This window comes from Mirounga leonina, unplaced genomic scaffold (genome assembly GCF_011800145.1).
Source record: "Mirounga leonina isolate KUSES-001 unplaced genomic scaffold, KU_Mleo_1.0 Mir_154, whole genome shotgun sequence".
In the NCBI taxonomy this organism is placed as follows: domain Eukaryota; kingdom Metazoa; phylum Chordata; class Mammalia; order Carnivora; family Phocidae; genus Mirounga; species Mirounga leonina.
The window spans coordinates 5,870,341-5,886,811 of NW_023270389.1; the positions used below are offsets into that span (position 1 = coordinate 5,870,341).

General features: G+C 38.9%; 1 protein-coding gene across 1 annotated transcript in view; it reads left to right on the forward strand.

Annotated features, from left to right (window-relative positions):
- The window catches only part of ATF6 (activating transcription factor 6), a 208,733-nt gene that overhangs the window by 45,900 nt on the left and 146,362 nt on the right, over positions 1–16,471 (forward strand). Inside the window, exons 8-9 of the mRNA XM_035010025.1 lie at positions 5,375–5,560; positions 6,849–6,940. Coding sequence (XP_034865916.1) covers positions 5,375–5,560; positions 6,849–6,940 — 278 coding nt within the window. The remainder of the gene's footprint in view (positions 1–5,374; positions 5,561–6,848; positions 6,941–16,471) is intronic.

Consider the following 16,471-nt stretch of genomic DNA (forward strand, 5'->3'; position numbering starts at 1 on the left):
TTTGTCTATTATTCTTTCTTACTTGGGAAATCACACTGCATGCCCAAAGTCATTCTTCATTTAAAAAAAAAAGGAGATACTTTTTAAGTAAGGAATAAGGTGAAGATTATTTCCTTGACTCTGCCAATTAAATGGCTCAGGTTGCCAGTAATGAAGCTTCTTTATTTAATTTTTGATGACTAGGAACTGGGTATAACAAACACACCCCCACACAACTTAATAGAAAGAATAAAATAAAATTTTGGCTTTCTGTTACGAGATTTGAGAAGAGTACAGGTAGTATAAGTGGAGATCCCCCCCCCTTTTTAAAAGATTTTATTTATTTATTTGACAGAGAGAGACAGCGAGAGAGGGAACACAAGCAGGGGGAGTGGGAGAGGGAGAAGCAGGCCTCCTGCTGAGCAGGGACCCCCCCCGATGTGGGGCTCGATCCCAGGACCCTGGGATCATGACCTGAGCCGAAGGCAGATGCTTAATGACTGAGCCATCCAGGCGCCCCTCCCCTTTTCTGTTTTAAACAATTTTCTGAGAAAAAGGGAGTATTTTTTTTAATGATTTTTTTAGTTTTAAGTAATCTCTACACCCAACATGGGGCTCAAACTCAAAACCCTGAGATCAAGAGTTGCTTGCTCCACTGACTGAGTCAGCCCAGTGCCCCCCAAAAAGGAGTATTCTTAAGATTCATAGTAGAAATCAAACTAAAATAATTTATTTGAATATTTGAAATAAGATTGCCACACATTAAATTTGCTAATGATTTTAACTGTACACATTTTTTAGAGTGTATTTGTAAATATATTTACTATGATATGCAATAATATATGTTGTGTAAATTGGAAATGTGTAAGAGAATTTACTTCTTTGGCTTTTAAATCAATTTCAAATAGACACAGCTTCTTTTTGTGTGTAATGGAAAAATTGGTTTGTCTGATACGAAGAAGTTAATAACAGTTTGTATATTAATTTAGAGATTCAGTGAAATAAGACTTAGAACTGAGAATGATATGTAGTAAACCAGTGATTCAGTGATCAAGCCCCACATTGGGCTCCCTGCTCAGCGGGAGGCCTGCTTCTCCCTCTCCCACTCCCCCTACTGATTAGGTATCAGTACTTGATCTGGTTTGAGTTCATGTGAGATGTTGGAATGTATTTCTTAGCATTAAAATATCCTATTTTAGTATCTTTGATTTATAGTCATATAGGACTTTGAAGCTCATTTCCTAGCAACATCACAGAATCAGGGGTCTAAATAGTCTATTTTATTTATAAGAAGAACATAATACAGTGTTTATTGATTGATAACTTTTAAAAGTAAAAAACAAAATGCAAGCACACATGGAATTTTGACTCAAATTGGTTGAGCCTTCAAAAAGTACTTACTCATTTGTGAAAGTTGTCTTTTTACACGTCTTTTTTACAGTCAGACAAATGTTTAATAATGCAACACCATATTACAGTATAATGGCACTGAAGGGCGAGAATATTTTACAGCTGTGAAGTTTTTCTTTTTTCTTTTTCCAAGGCACAATGCTTGAAGGGAGAGTTGTCTGAAGGCAGGATGATCAGAAGCAGGGACTGACCGGCTGTTCACTCATTTTAGTCATGTTAAATCATCTGATATGCCCGTAAGAGAGAAATGTCAATTGATTAATGAGCCAGACTATTGATTTTATGTTTTCAGACTGCTAGAGGAGATTACGCTTCTAGATACAAGCGTTTCCATAAGCCTTCCTTTTGACCAAGTGCATAATGAAAGTAAGCACAGAGTCCACGGAGGTTAGAGTTCCATGCTGGGATCCAGGACTTCCATTTGGTATTAACAACAGTATGTGCTGTTGTGTGCTGGGGTTGTGTGTGTTGGGCTTAGAGTCAGCTGACCTGAGTTCCAGCTGTGGCACTTCTCCCTCTAACAGTGGATCAAATGATGAGGCTTATTTTAAAGAATCAAGAGGAGATTAAATATAGAACATCAAAATAATTGAAATACTATGCTGCCATTCTCATTGCATGTCAAAGATGATCATAACACATTGTATGCAAAAATCCGTTTACAAAGCAGTAATGACAGTCTAATTTTTTTTTTCTTGTAAAATATACCCCCCACCAAAATAACAAGCACCATGGGTGTGTGTGTGTGTGTGTGTGTGTGTAGTCTGAAAATCATAATTTTTTTTGTCTAGGAAATACAGAATAACTTAAATATTATATATTCAGATAGCTGAAGATAGCTTGCTGAGCTGTAAAGCTGAAACTCTTGTGTTTGGTGATTCCTGTGGGTTTCATTTATTTTTATTCTCTATCCTTTGTGTTTATTGGTAGTATTGAATATTTATTTTCAGAACTATAGTATCTTTTTCCATGGGAAGAAATGGATGGCCACAGGTGGTTTTCATTTTTTTTTGCATGAGGCATGTGCACTGACAGCCTTTGAAACTTAAATGCTTTGTAATATGCAGGTGCTTTTATTGTTTATAGAAATTCCTAATCCTTGTTTGAAATTTATTAAATGGTGTTCCATCTGTAAGCCTCCCTAAATTCCATAGATTAATTAGCCTTTGTAAGGTTGCCTTTTATCTAACTTTAGTATAAACTCTTCCATCTGGGAACCTTCTCTTTCCTGTGCTTGTTCAGTGTTCTGTGTACTTCAGCACTCTGGTGTTAAGTATTAATTATGGACATTGACGTTCTCAGGAACCATGAAGAACACTAAGAAGAACAGTAGACTGAACAAAGTGGCATTGTCCAGAGAATAGTTTGATGTGGCGAATGATCCATCCATCATGGCTTTGCCACTCCTGGTGTGTGGCATTACTGAAGAGTGGGATAGTTACTCCATAGGGAAATTTTACACATGACGGTTCTATAAGTTAGCAATCTTTTTTTTTTTTTTTAAAGATTTTATTCCTTTATTTGACAGAGAGAGACACAGCGAGAGAGGGAACACAAGCAGGGGCAGTGGGAGAGGGAGAAGCAGGCTCCCCACGGAGCGGGGAGCCCGATGTGGGACTTGATCCCAGGACCCTGGGACCATGACCTGAGCCGAAGGCAGACGCTTAACGACTGAGCCACCCAGGCGCCCTATAAGTTAGCAATCTTAAGACGTTTCAGTTAAAGGGAAAAAAAGAGAAAAACACCCTCTTTTGACATCTCATGTGGCTTTTTTTCCTGGTAGGTTCTGATTGAAAGTTTGTTGACAGTATTTACTGCAGAGAGATTGGCTTTGGCTCTTTTGAGGAAATGTAGTATGGGGTTAGAATTGTGTTGTTATTTTTAAAGAAATGAATATTTTTAAAGATTTTATTTATTTTTTTGAGAGAGAGAATGAGATAGAGCATGAGAGGGGGGAGGGTCAGAGGGAGAAGCAGACTCCCTGCTGAGCAGGGAGCCCGATGCGGGGCTTGATCCCGAGACTCCAGGATCATGACCTGAGCCGAAGGCAGTCGCTTAACCAACTGAGCCACCCAGGCGCCCCTAAAAAATCAATATTAAATGATTTAATTCTATTTACTAGTCTCAGTAAGAATTATTGAATACCACAGAGTGGAATGTTTATTTTTTAAAAACATAAAAGGTCAGTAATTCAGTCATCTGTGTACTTAAATTAATCAACTTAATATTATTTGGTGCTTTTTATGGACTTAATTTTGCTACCTCACCCTCTGCCTCAAATAAATTAGACTAATGCTATAACAGATAGGTTCCATGACTTGTTTAGGAAACATGACAAAAATAATTTTGCTCAGTTAAGTTTTGATTATGGTAGATAATTGAGGGTAGGAAACCAAAATGTAGTTATTACATGGTTTTGGCTTCCAAGGTATAACATTTAGGTTGAGAGAGAGAGTTAATAGTCATGAAACAGTTGAGACCATTAAGTGTTCAGGTGTATTTTCCAAATTATAAGAGAATAAGACATTGAGGGAAGATGGTTTAGCATAATCAGAATGTAGAAGGTCCTTAGAATTAAGTTAGTGGAGGAGAACGCGTTCGAAATTGGAGTAAACACTGTGACTAAAGGAATGACTTTAGGCACATGTGGAGATATTAGAGTAGCCTTAAATGGTAAGAATCTGGCTGTGGATTGAATAGTTGTCGGGTTAGGGCAGAAGGTGTGGTTGTTTAGAGGGATGGTCACATTATGGGAAGGCTTTGAAAGCAAAGGTGGCCAGCGAGGATGCATGAATAGCTTGTTTTTGCAATAGAGTAGCAAGATAAACAATTTCTCCCAGGTGAGTTATCTTATAAATGGTAGGTAGGAAGAGATTGGAGACCAGTGAAAATATTTAGGAGATTATTGTAGTAGTCTGGGGATGAGTTAATGAGTGCCTACCTTGGGAGGGTGACGGCAGGAATAGATGGGAATAACTGAGACACACTGTCACTGGAAGAAACTTGGTCATTAGCATATCCTCAGTGCACATTGAGTGAGTGAACCAGAGGTTGAGAGAGGGGAATAAATATGGAGAATGAAGGAAGAAATAAGTTAATAGTGACTTCTTCCTAGATATCTTGAGAGTTACTTACCACTGATAGAAGATGGGTAGGATAAACAAATCTAGGTAGAGGGAGATGATGAGTTCAGTTTGTACATATGGAATTTGAAGTGGTGGTAACTTTGCAAGTAGAAATGGCCTTATAAGTAGCTGGATACGTGGTTCTGGAAAATAGTCAATTCAGGGCCTGAGACATAGAGTGAGGTGTATGGATATGTACATATATGGATATGTAAGGGCACTTTCTGAGAGAGTTTTTTTTTTTTTTCCTGAGGGAGTTTCTAAAGGGAAGATTGGAAGATCAGTAAAGAAGCCTTAGAAAACACCAGAAGAAATCATTCAACATTTAGGTTTTAGAGGGCCATTTTTTTAAAAAAATATTTTTAATTGTTATGTTAATCACCATACATTACATCATTGGTTTTTGATGTAGTGTTCCATGATTCATTGTTTATGCATAACACCCAGGGCTCCATGCAGAATGTGTAGAGGGCCATTTTTAATAATTTGATTTCAGCTTGCTTAATTTGAGTAATATATATATATATTTTTTAAGATTTTATTTATTTGACAGAGAGAGACACAGCGAGAGAGGGAACACAAGCAGGGGGAGTGGGAGAGGGAGAAGCAGGCTTCCCACTGAGGAAGGAGCCCGATGCGGGGCTCGATCCCAGGACCCCGGGACCATGACCTGAGCCGAAGGCAGACACTTAACGACTGAGCTACCCAGGCACCCCTGAGTAATATTTTTTAAAACCTGTTTTAAAGCAACCAGTAACCTGTGTTTTGAACAGTTTAGTTTAAAAATGATGGTAAAAATCAGTATATTCTGATCTGATTCTAGAATCAGAATATTTCTGATTTGTTATAACTTTTCCTAGATTGCCGTGCTAAGGAGACAGCAACGTATGATAAAAAATCGAGAGTCTGCTTGTCAGTCCCGCAAGAAGAAGAAAGAATATATGCTTGGCTTAGAGGCCAGGTTAAAGGCTGCGCTTTCGGAGAATGAGAAGCTAAAGAAAGAGAATGGATCACTGAAGCGACAGCTGGATGAAGTCGTGTCAGAGGTGAGTGCTAGTGATACACCCCAGTGAGATGGGTTCAAGTATTCTTTTTTCCTGGGAAACCAATTGGAAATTGTGTAAAACAATAGTACTAGAAAAAAAGAGGGCATAGGGCGCCTGGGTAGCTCAGTCGGTTAGGCGTCTGCCTTCGGCTCAGGTCATGGTCCCAGAGTCCTGGGATGGAGTCCCACATCGGGCTCCCTGCTCAGCGGGGAGTCTGCTACTCCCTCTGACCCTCCCCCCTCTCATGCTCTCTCTCTCTCTCATGCTCTCTCTCTCTCAAATAAATAAATAAAAATCTTAAAAAAAAAAAAGGAAGAAAAAAAGAGGGCACAATAAACCCTAAAGCATTTGCAGTCAGAGTAAAGCATTGGAAAGAGGAGCTTGTGAGTTGTACCTCCCAGTCTTCATTCAAAAGCTGTGTGTTTCCTTGGTAGCTTGCTCGCTCTCTTTTCTGACTAAATGAATCCCCTTGAGGACCCTAAACAGTCTCACCAGGTCTTTCCTTTTAAAAAAGAAAATACAGGGGCATTTGGGTGGCTCAGTTGGTTGAGCATCTGACTCGATTTCGGCTCAGGTTATGATCTCAGGGTCCTGGGATCGAGCCTGAGTCAGGCTCCATGCTCAGTGGGAAGTCCACTTGAGATTGTCTCCCTCTGCCCCTCCCCTCATGCTCTCTCACTCTCTGTCTCAAAAAAAAGGAAACACAAAATAAAAAATTTTAAAGACTTTTCTCTGTCCACCTGACCACTATTATGTTTTTTGCATTTTGTTGCTATTCTGGTCCCGATAAGGTCAATGTTCTCCTTAATTCTGTTCATGAAACCTGCTGTCTCAGGATTTCCCACTGCACCGTCCTGAACCAAAGGGATGCCTGTGCCTAATGCATGGGCTTCTTCCACTGTTCTGTCTTGCCCTGAGCACATGGGACTGTTCCATCATGTTAAGAGATTGAAGAGACAGGGAAATAAACTACAGATGTATTTTAAAATTCTTTGACGACCCATAAAAATGTTAAATTGTTGAATTCTTTCCTTTTGGGTGCAGAAGAAACTGCAAGGGAGTGGCCCTTGTGTTTCTCTTCTCCCGCGCCTTTCCTTTTCTCTCTCTGCTACAGCAGGGAACCTAGAAGGCTCTGCTCTAGTCTTGTGAAAAGTACTGTTTCCTCACCTTTGAGTTTCGTTTTTTTTTAACTATTAAATTGGTGAAGAGGGGTGCGCTTATCTTAGATGCTGCTTTTTGTGAGATTGATACGTAGTTTAACTGTATTTAACATGGTTATTTCTTTTAGAACCAGAGGCTTAAAGTTCCTAATCCGAAGCGAAGAGCTATCTGTGTGATGGTGGTCCTGGCATTTATAGTACTCAGCTATGGACCCATGAGGTAAGCAGAGAGCCGTCTGTTCAGGTACTAATGCTAAAACTCTCAGTTCTCATTCTTTTCAGCTCTAGTTGTAAGCTAGAGAAAAACAGATTTGTTTTGTTCTCTTCAGACGCAATAATTACATAAGAAGAGGGGAAAAAGAAAGATTGGTTCCTCTTCCTTGTTCTTCATCTAGGTCTGGCAGAAAAATCATGATGTTTAATGAAGAAAGCCTTCAGTTACCAAACAGATCAGTGGTGGGCCTTGAAATCAAACTGCCCAAGTTCAAATGGTAGCTCCTCCACTTGGTAACTTTGTGGTCTTAGGCAAGTTACTTAACCTCTGTGCTTCAGTTCCTTACCTTTAAAATGGTTAAACCTTTATAATAATACGTTACCTACCTGCCTCAGTACTGTGATGCTTGAGCAGCTTCAGTGATTATAAGACACTTGGGTGGCTTCCTCCCTAGCCGGAAAGGAAGCAGCTAGAGCGGTAATTAGCGGTTTCTGACTTAGTAGGTTTGGAATGGGAATCAAGAATCTAAATATTTTATAGTGTTCTAGTTGATTTTGGTACAGGTTTCTAGCTAATCATGACTTGAGAAACACCGCTTTTAGGTTAGAGTCGTAGAATACTAGAGTCATAGGTTAGAGTCATAGAATACTAGAATTCAGAGGGACCCTAGAGACCCTCTTTTTCAGACTCCCACTCACTGTGGCACATTTGATAAATGAATGAAATCAGCATCCTAGGTGCTGGGGAGTCAAAGAGTAATTAGACTGGGGCCATACCTTCAAAGATCTCCTGGTCTAGCTGAGAAGACAGACAAGTTAAAGGATGATTTGAGTATAATGTGATGTATATAATAATAGCAATATGAACAAATTACTAAAAAAATATAAATGAGAGTAAGAATTCCTTGAGAAGGTTCATGTCATATTGAAAGATGTTCAGAACATGTTTTGATGAATGAGAGTGGTAAGGGAAATCCCCATAGAGGAAGCTGAATCTTGAAGTGTGATAGCAGTTTGTCAGTTGGAGAGTATGGAAAGAGATGCCAAGTAGAGGGACCACAGTAGTTAAAAGGCACAATTAGGAAATGGCTTGACGTTTTCAGGAAAAAGTGAAAAATTCATGTATATCTTGTACATGTGGGAATGTGTATGAGGGAGATGGGGCTACAGGTATATGGTGGGGGCCAGATACTGAAGAGCCTAGTCTGCTACTGTACACCATGAGGCAGAGGGTAGCATAATCAGTTTTGGTGTTAGGAAGGTGACTGAGGGGGGTAGCGAGAATGGACCGACTGAGCAGATGCTATTGGCAGAGACAGCACCGGGAGGCTGTTGGTGTATTTGAGGTGATATGTGCGAGTCTGGATTTGGACTGTGGTGATGAAAAGGACAGGCTATCTCAGGGTGCACCTCTGACGTATAGACTCTGGGGTTTGGTGACTGATACAGATTGGGACATGAAGAAGAAAAGAGAGAAGCTAAAGATAATTCCAAATTTCTATCTTGAGGGACAGAATAGTGATGCTCTTATTTAAGGCAGGACATAGGAAGATGAATCATTTTATGATGGAGGATAATGGTTTTTATTAGTATGGGAAGTTTGTGATACTGACTAGATAATTGGGAATTACCGTGATATATAGACAGACAGATGGTAGTGGAGTAGGTGAGATTATCCAAGGAGAACAAGTAGGGGAAGAAGAGTAATGAGAATCTGGGGAAACCAGCATGACAAACTCAGGAAAAGAAACTCAGAGTGAGTAGTGTTAGGGACAGAACCAGAAGAATGTGGTTTTCTGAAGCCAAGAGTGAAAGAGTTTCAAAAAGAGGCTTGTGGGGGCAGAAACCTGAGGTGAGAACATTGAATTTGGCAACTAGCAGCTTGATGGTAATCTTGGAGCTGCTCTGTGTTCCAGGCTTTGTGGTTGACACTCTTATCAGTGTTCATTTTGCAAGGTGATGTCCAGAGCCAACACATTTCCTTAGATACTGTCTTCTGACCTGTGTAGACTAGTGAAATCCTCACTTCCCAACAGCTCATTTTTTCATGCAGCCTAAGATTGTGGTAGCTATTTTGAAGAGATGTATTATTAACTAAAATCCCCATATCTTTTTCACATGTTTGATGGTCAAGCTAGGTCATTCCTATTTTATTTCTACATAGTTTCTTTTTTTTTTTTTTTTTTTTTAAGATTTTATTTATTTGAGACAGAGAGAATGAGAGACAGAGAGCATGAGAGGGAGGAGGGTCAGAGGGAGAAGCAGACTCCCTGCCGAGCAGGGAGCCCTATGCGGGACTCGATCCCGGGACTCCAGGATCATGACCTGAGCCGAAGGCAGTCGCTTAAAGTAAAATGTAGATCTTGTATTCAACTTTCATTATCATTTGGTATTAGCACAACTGTCTAGAGCATTTGCTATCCCATCATGGAGCCTCAGACACCCATGTACTTTTTACTAAAATGATTCAGTGGAAAGAGGTCATATTTCTGAGTTGACCTATTTTTGAAAGTTTATACTGTATTAGACATGTTACACAGAATATGTAGAAGAGATACCTGGAGCAAGCATTTAAATTATTAAAAAGAATTTTTTTATTACTTGTTGGTATTTTACCCATATTCTTCGTATTAAAATTATTTTTTCATTTAACTCTGATAATGGCAGTCTCAGAGGCTTTATGCAGTAGTGTTCGGTGGACAGTAAAGAAGATGGGGTTGTGCTGTAGGAAGTGAGGATGGGGTTAGGGATACACATTGTTGTGGAAGCCCTCATACGTAAATAGAGATTTGGGGGAAAAAAAGACAATTTTTAAAGGAATTAATGATGTTTACAGCTACTGAGGGTAGAGGGGGTGTGTGGGGATGGATCTCATTTCTATGAGCTGATGTGTTGATTCATTTTGGAAGGAGACTTTGGTCCTATTTTATCACAAAAGTTTTGTGTCCAAAAAATTAGATGAATAGTACAAACAGCAGAATGAAGAATGGGAGAAAGCTTAAATATTTGAAAGTCCTGAGCAACAGCCAGAGGAGATCTGTGTCTGTCTCTTTGTGAAGGCTTGAGGAACAGAAAGTGAAGAAGTAGTGGGAAGATTTAGGAAGTGTGCAGATTTTTAAAAACATGTTAAAAGGCTTAGATTGAAGAAAAGCAACAAAGAGCTGGAAGGAGTGAAGAAATATCAAAGTATCTTAACAGGTTGGAATATCTCCAGACACCAAGAAGGAAACAGAAAAGAAACTGGCTATGGAGCTCATAAAAACCAGGAACTATTTCTTCTCAACAAAATTTGGCATGAATGGTGAAATATCAAAGCTGAGAGAGCAACAGTGGTCTGAAAGACTGAAACCTGCCCCTGAACCAAATGTTGGCAGTGGAGATGTGCCATCACGTATGTTCTTCAGAAACATTCTTGATTGACCCCATCCTTCGCAGCCTCTTCACTGCAAGACTGAAGATCTTCTTAGGGCTGGGAATCTGCCAGAGGAGCAGAAACTCCCCAGTTGAACCTTATTAATACCACCTGGAATGTATTTATTGAATAACTTCCACACCCATGGCCGTGTATATCTATAAACCTTAAGCAAGCATTATTGTGTTTTAATTGGTATAGAAAAAAACAGATTGTGAGTTCTAACTGAACTTTTCTCAAGTACCACAAAACTAAGTCTGGCCAGACAAGCAGACATTTTAATGAGAGATTTCCAAAGCATTTTAAATTTAGGAAACTCAACTCTTTCAGAACAGATCACATTACCATAATAAAGTTGTTAGTGTTGTTTCAGATGTTCAGTGTAGAATTGAACTTCTGTGCCATATTGGTATGGGTCCAAGTGAAAAACTGTCTAACACACAAGTTTGCTGCCTATAGGTATGCCTTAAGAAACATTTCCTGAAGGCACTTGTGATGAAATATAAATACATCTTACCTCTAAGGTAAGAGAGTTTTGTGCAGCAACACTGACTAGTTTGAAGAGTTTTAGGTTACTGAATAGTCATCACACAGAAAAAGAAAATAAATCAAACAGACTTAAAAGGGTTAATTTTTCTGACCTTATTGATGTTATGTGGATGGTAAAGACAGCATCTAGCTTTTTCTGGCACAAGATTCAAAGAGCTGGCCCACTCTGGGTGGTCTATAAAAATAGTAACTCTGGGCAGCAGGGAATGGCTAAACTGGACAAATGTGATTTGGTAGGAAACCCTCTTCTTACTGTTCAATATTAGGGTTGATTCTATGATTATTAGTCCTATTTTATAATTAAAGAACTGGAAATTTAACCAAGGTCTCTTTTAAAAATTATTGAAAACTCTACCTTCTCTACTATACGTATCATAAAGTGGGTTTTTTCCTACCATTGTCCAAGAAACCTTAAGGACTTCTGTTTTTGGCAATATGGTGGGCTAGAGGTATGGAGAACCTCTTTGCAGTTCTATACACCAAAAAATGCTGGATTAAAAAACACATCAAAACTTTTTTTTTTCCTTAATTTTTTTTTTTTTTTAGATTTTATTTATCAGAGAGACAGAGGCAGGCGGAGGGAGAAGCAGGCCCCTTGCTGAGCAAGGAGCCTGATGTGGGACTTGATCCCAGGACTCTGGGATCATGACTTGAGCCGAAGGCAGACGCTTAACTGACTGAGCCACCCAGGCGTCCCACATCAAAACTCTTTTATGTAATGGCTGAACTGAAGACAGTAAGGACTTCTTAGAGGCCAGAAATATAAATATAACATGAATCCATTATAAGCTAGCTTTGGAAGTGATGCTATTTCCTGATCCGTTAGCCTAGAGTCTGGTGACAAGAAAGCTCTGGGGTCCTGAACAAGGTAGGAAGTCACAAATGAGCCCCATCCCCCCTTCCCAAACCCAAATAAAGCTGGAACTTACAAAGAATGACATTTTCAGTTGCTAAAAAGAGGGGGAAAAAGTAGGTTGTCAAACTACATAGGGAGAGTATTGATAAGTACCAGTCTTGGTATTGGCTTTGAGTAGGATGGAAATAAAGAAAAAGTCTCCCTGAGAACTCATCATCACAAGCCTTAACTCATGTAGGTTTGAGCCTGAATTTATACTACTGTTGTGACTCCTCAAAAAACCCAACCAAAAATTTAGTTTAAGTGGCCCTCTGTTGGTACTGCTAGGCTCCTGGCAGAAACAAATGCAAACTCTTCTCAGAGGAAAGTGCTAAAAACATCCATCCTGAAAAACTGCTGCAGATCAGTTCCAACTGAACATGAGCAAACATCACCTCCCTCAAAATCATTAATCACACTAAGAAACAAGCCACCATGAACAAGAGTTGGGAGGAAATAACAAACTACAGAATCATACTCTGAAGACTACAGATATTTGAATCAACAGATACCAAGGTGTAAAATAAACATGTGAAATAGAAGAGGGCATTAAAGAATGACAAAGGAACAAAAGACTATCAGAAATGAACCAGACATTTTGAAAAAAATCTAGAAATGTGATAAGTTAAAATTAGAAAAACAATGCTCAGGTTAAAACAACAAAATAGGTGTATGTGAAGAAAGAAATCGTGAATGGGAAAATGGGGCTGAAGAAATACAGAGTGTAACAGAGAGACAAGATGGAAAACAGATTTAAGAGAGGAGGTCACAGTACCATCGCCGAGTAATCAAAGTAGTATTCGTCAGGAAACATTCTGATATCTTGTACCTCCTGATGAGAAGCACTGAAAAGGATACGATATCACTTATGTGATATTCTAGCCAAAAATGAATAACCTAACTTTTATAATGAAAAAAATACCAGATAAATCCACACAGAGGGGATAATGTATAAAATAAATAGGCTGTGATCTTAAAAAGTGTCAAGGTATTCAGGAAGAAGGAAAATAACTTCAAAGGAGGGTTTGAGATGCAGATATGAATGGCCAACAAAAACAAAAATAATAGTTGTAGATGAAGCTTTTTTTAAAAAAGTTGATGATCTAAAACATTAACAGTGTCTAGTTTGTAAGGTTAGAACAAATGAAGGTGGAAGTATTTTCTGTACAGTAATACCTGATAAATTGGGAAGGGTGTGATGGAAGTGAAAACATTCAAAGTTCTTATTCTTGTTTAGGAAGTAGATAAAAATATTGATTATTTAGACTTGTTAAGTTACATTAGCATTTTAAAGTTTTGGGTTAACCCCTAACAAAATATAATTGGAGTGTATCATTTCGAAATCTAGTGGAAGAAATATCACTGAGATGGACAGAACAACCCAAAAGAAGGCATGAAAAGAGGGAAAGAGACTACGAGAATATGAAAGCACAAACTGTGATAATAGAAATGAATCTAGAATATTATCCATAATCACAATATGTGGAAGTGGACTGAACTCTGCATTTAGAAGGCAAAGATTGTCAGACTGGGGGTTGGTAGGGAGGCAGAATTCGACTTTATGCCTTTTACAGGAGAAACACCTGAAAGTGTCAAGCTACAGAAAGTCACAGTTGAAAGTCAATGGATAGAAAAAGCAAATAGCGAAAAGCAAGCTGGAGTTGTTTTATTAATATCAGACATGTATACTTTAAGGAGAAAGCATTATTAGACATAATTACTTACCTGTTGATTAAAAAGTTAGTTTACCAGGAAGATATATAATTCTAAATTAGTATAAAGCTAATAATAGACCTTGGAAACAATCATTAGAAGAACTACAGGGGAAGCTGGCATTCCACTGCCATGGTGGGAAATGTGAGTGTACCTCTCTTGATAGAGCACACTGACAAAATCTGCAAGGCTGAAGAAGATCTGAATGTTACCATTATGAAACCTGATCTAATGGCCATTTAGATAAACACTACATTTATCAACACATAGAGTTTTTCAACTGATCTGTGCTAGATCATAAAGGAAATGTCAACAGATTTCAGACTAACATGTAGACTACATTCACTGTCAGTGTAATTAAACTAGAAATCAATAACAAAAAGATAAGAACTTCTACTAAAACTTAAAAAGCACAGTTCTAAATAACTCATAGATCAAAGAAGAAATCATAATGAAATTATTACTGAATGATATTAAAAATACTATTTATCAGACCTTGTAGGAAGTATCATGTTACATGGAAAAAGCAAATTGCAGAAGAGTATTTACAGTATGATTACATTTATATCAAGTTCAGACCAAAAGAACTGTACCATATGAATGTGTGTACATATGTGTGAAAGCTATAAAGGAAAGCAAGGGAACTGTTACTACAAAATTCAAAAGTCACATTGGGCAAGTTTAACTCACATGTAGGCCAGGCTAAGTATTTCTGCATGGTGCTCCCAAATCATCCTGTTTACATATCATAGAACTTGTCACACTGGCCAGTTATTTGCTGGTCTGTCTTTACTGCTATAGCTCTTGTGTTGTTTTCTTTTTCTTTTTTTTTTTTTGAGAAGCTCTGCCGCAGTCCATTTTTTTATTATATCCTCAGCATTTAGCATTATATGTACAGTACGTGGCAGACACACACACACAAAAATGCTGCACTGAATTACCAAGAAGGATTTTGTCAGGCCGACAAGGAGAGATGGGCATTCCAGGCAGAGTTAGGGAGGATGGCTTTTTACCTGCAGTTAAGAAGCAGTCAGAGATGGCTAGAGCTCACTTGACTCTTAGATCATGCTTGACATAGTGGAGCTACTTAACAAATCTTTGTTGGATGTGGTTGAGTGACTGAACAGATGAATGAGGGACTGCTGGAATGTGGATGAGCATAGACTATCTGATGGGGAGTGGAAAGCAGTAGGGCTGAGAGGGTAGGCTGTGGCCAGTCCCTACAGGGCATCATGTTCCCCGCGGAGGAGAAGACCCCAAACAGTGACCATTGCGCGGTATCGTTCTAGTGAGTACCTAGTAACGTGGTGTGTGTTGTGAGTGTCATACTGGGAAGAGGAGGTAAGTGGAGATGGTGATTATAAGAAAGGTTTCACCTGGGAGAATGAAATTAAAGATTTGTAAGGAGAGGAGAGATAGGTTCCATGGGAGGTGTAGGATGCACGACACTAATCAAAGTATGATACAGAGATGGAGAAGAAGTTATTTATCCCTGTCTACCCTTGTTGTTGCCTTAAAAAAACAATACATAAGGCAAAAAAAAGTCTTCACTTCCTGGGCCTCTTATGACTGATTACATTTTCCTATTTTTTTTCTAGTTTTATGTTTTTTAAGATACCTTAATTTTCATAACCTATTCTCTTTATCTCATTACTACTACTTTCTGCCTTGTAACGTAGTTTCTTCTACTCATTTTTCATATACTTAGTCTTCTAGGGATGTTGGAATTGGATCGGACACAGTATAAGTGGTTATCAAGTTTAAATTTTATGAGGTGGAGGAAGAGATATTTTCACTGTAGGGAGGGGGCTTAATTTTTAGAATTTCCTCCTCTTGGGTTCCTGCTTTCTTAAAGCAGTGTTCACATACTTGATGTTGGTCATACCAGAGGCATGGTTTTCATTGCTACTCTGTGCTGATGTGTTTCTGTTTTGTTGTTATTTTAAGTTTGTACCTTAAGATCATTTTGACATTAGGGAAGTTTAACTCTCCCCCATACCTTCAGGATTGATGTAAATTTCACACTTGTACAGATATCCAGGAAATAGGGTATGGTCAAGGGAATGAGCAGTGTTCCTTTTAGACATTTGTAAAAATATTTCTTGGTGGAGGGAAGTAGAATTAATTTAAGAAAAGCGGGGGAAATAAGGGAAGAAAAAGGGAAAATAGATTAATCTTGATGGAAGAAAAGAGTTTCCCAAAGGTTCTATTGGCAACATAAAGTTTAGCCAGTGATAAATTGTGTTAAAAATACTTCCGTCTTTATAAAACCGGATGGTTAAGAGCTAGTTGGAGGAACATTGGTCTAAACCCTACTTGCAGTCTGTCGTTTATTGTTCCGAGTTTGGTGGACTGTTGAGTAATGTTTTCACTGCAGAAGTTTGAGGTTTTGCAAATTTTCCTTGCCTCCTTAAAAGTTTGGATGAAAAAAAAAGGTTGGATGATTTTTTGTTACATTTTCTCATAGTGGTTCTCGAACATGGCTATATATTAATAATCACTAGGAAATCTTCAAAGGGAGGAGCCCTGCCCAAAACCTGTGGAATCTGGTAGGATGGGTCTAATTCAGTTGTTTTTATTTTTTATTTTTTAAAAGATTTTATTTATTTGACAGAGAGAGACACAGCGAGAGAGGGAATACAAGCAGAGGGAGAGGGAGAAGCAGGCTTCCTGCTGAGTGGGGAGCCCCATGTTGGGCTCGATCCCAGGACTCTGGGATCATGACCTGAGCCGAAGGCAGACGCTTAACGACTGAGCCACCCAGGCGCCCCTAATTCAGTTGTTTTTAAACAAAATGTTTCCCCCCGGTGATTCTGAAGTATGTCTAGAGTTGAAAACTGTGTAGTGTTTCCTTCCTTCCTTCCTTCCTTCCTTCCTTCCTTCCTTCCTTCCTTCCTTCCTTCCTTCCTTCCTTCCTTCCTCCCTCCCTTCCTCCCTTCCTCCCTTCCTCCCTTCCTCCCTTCCTCCCT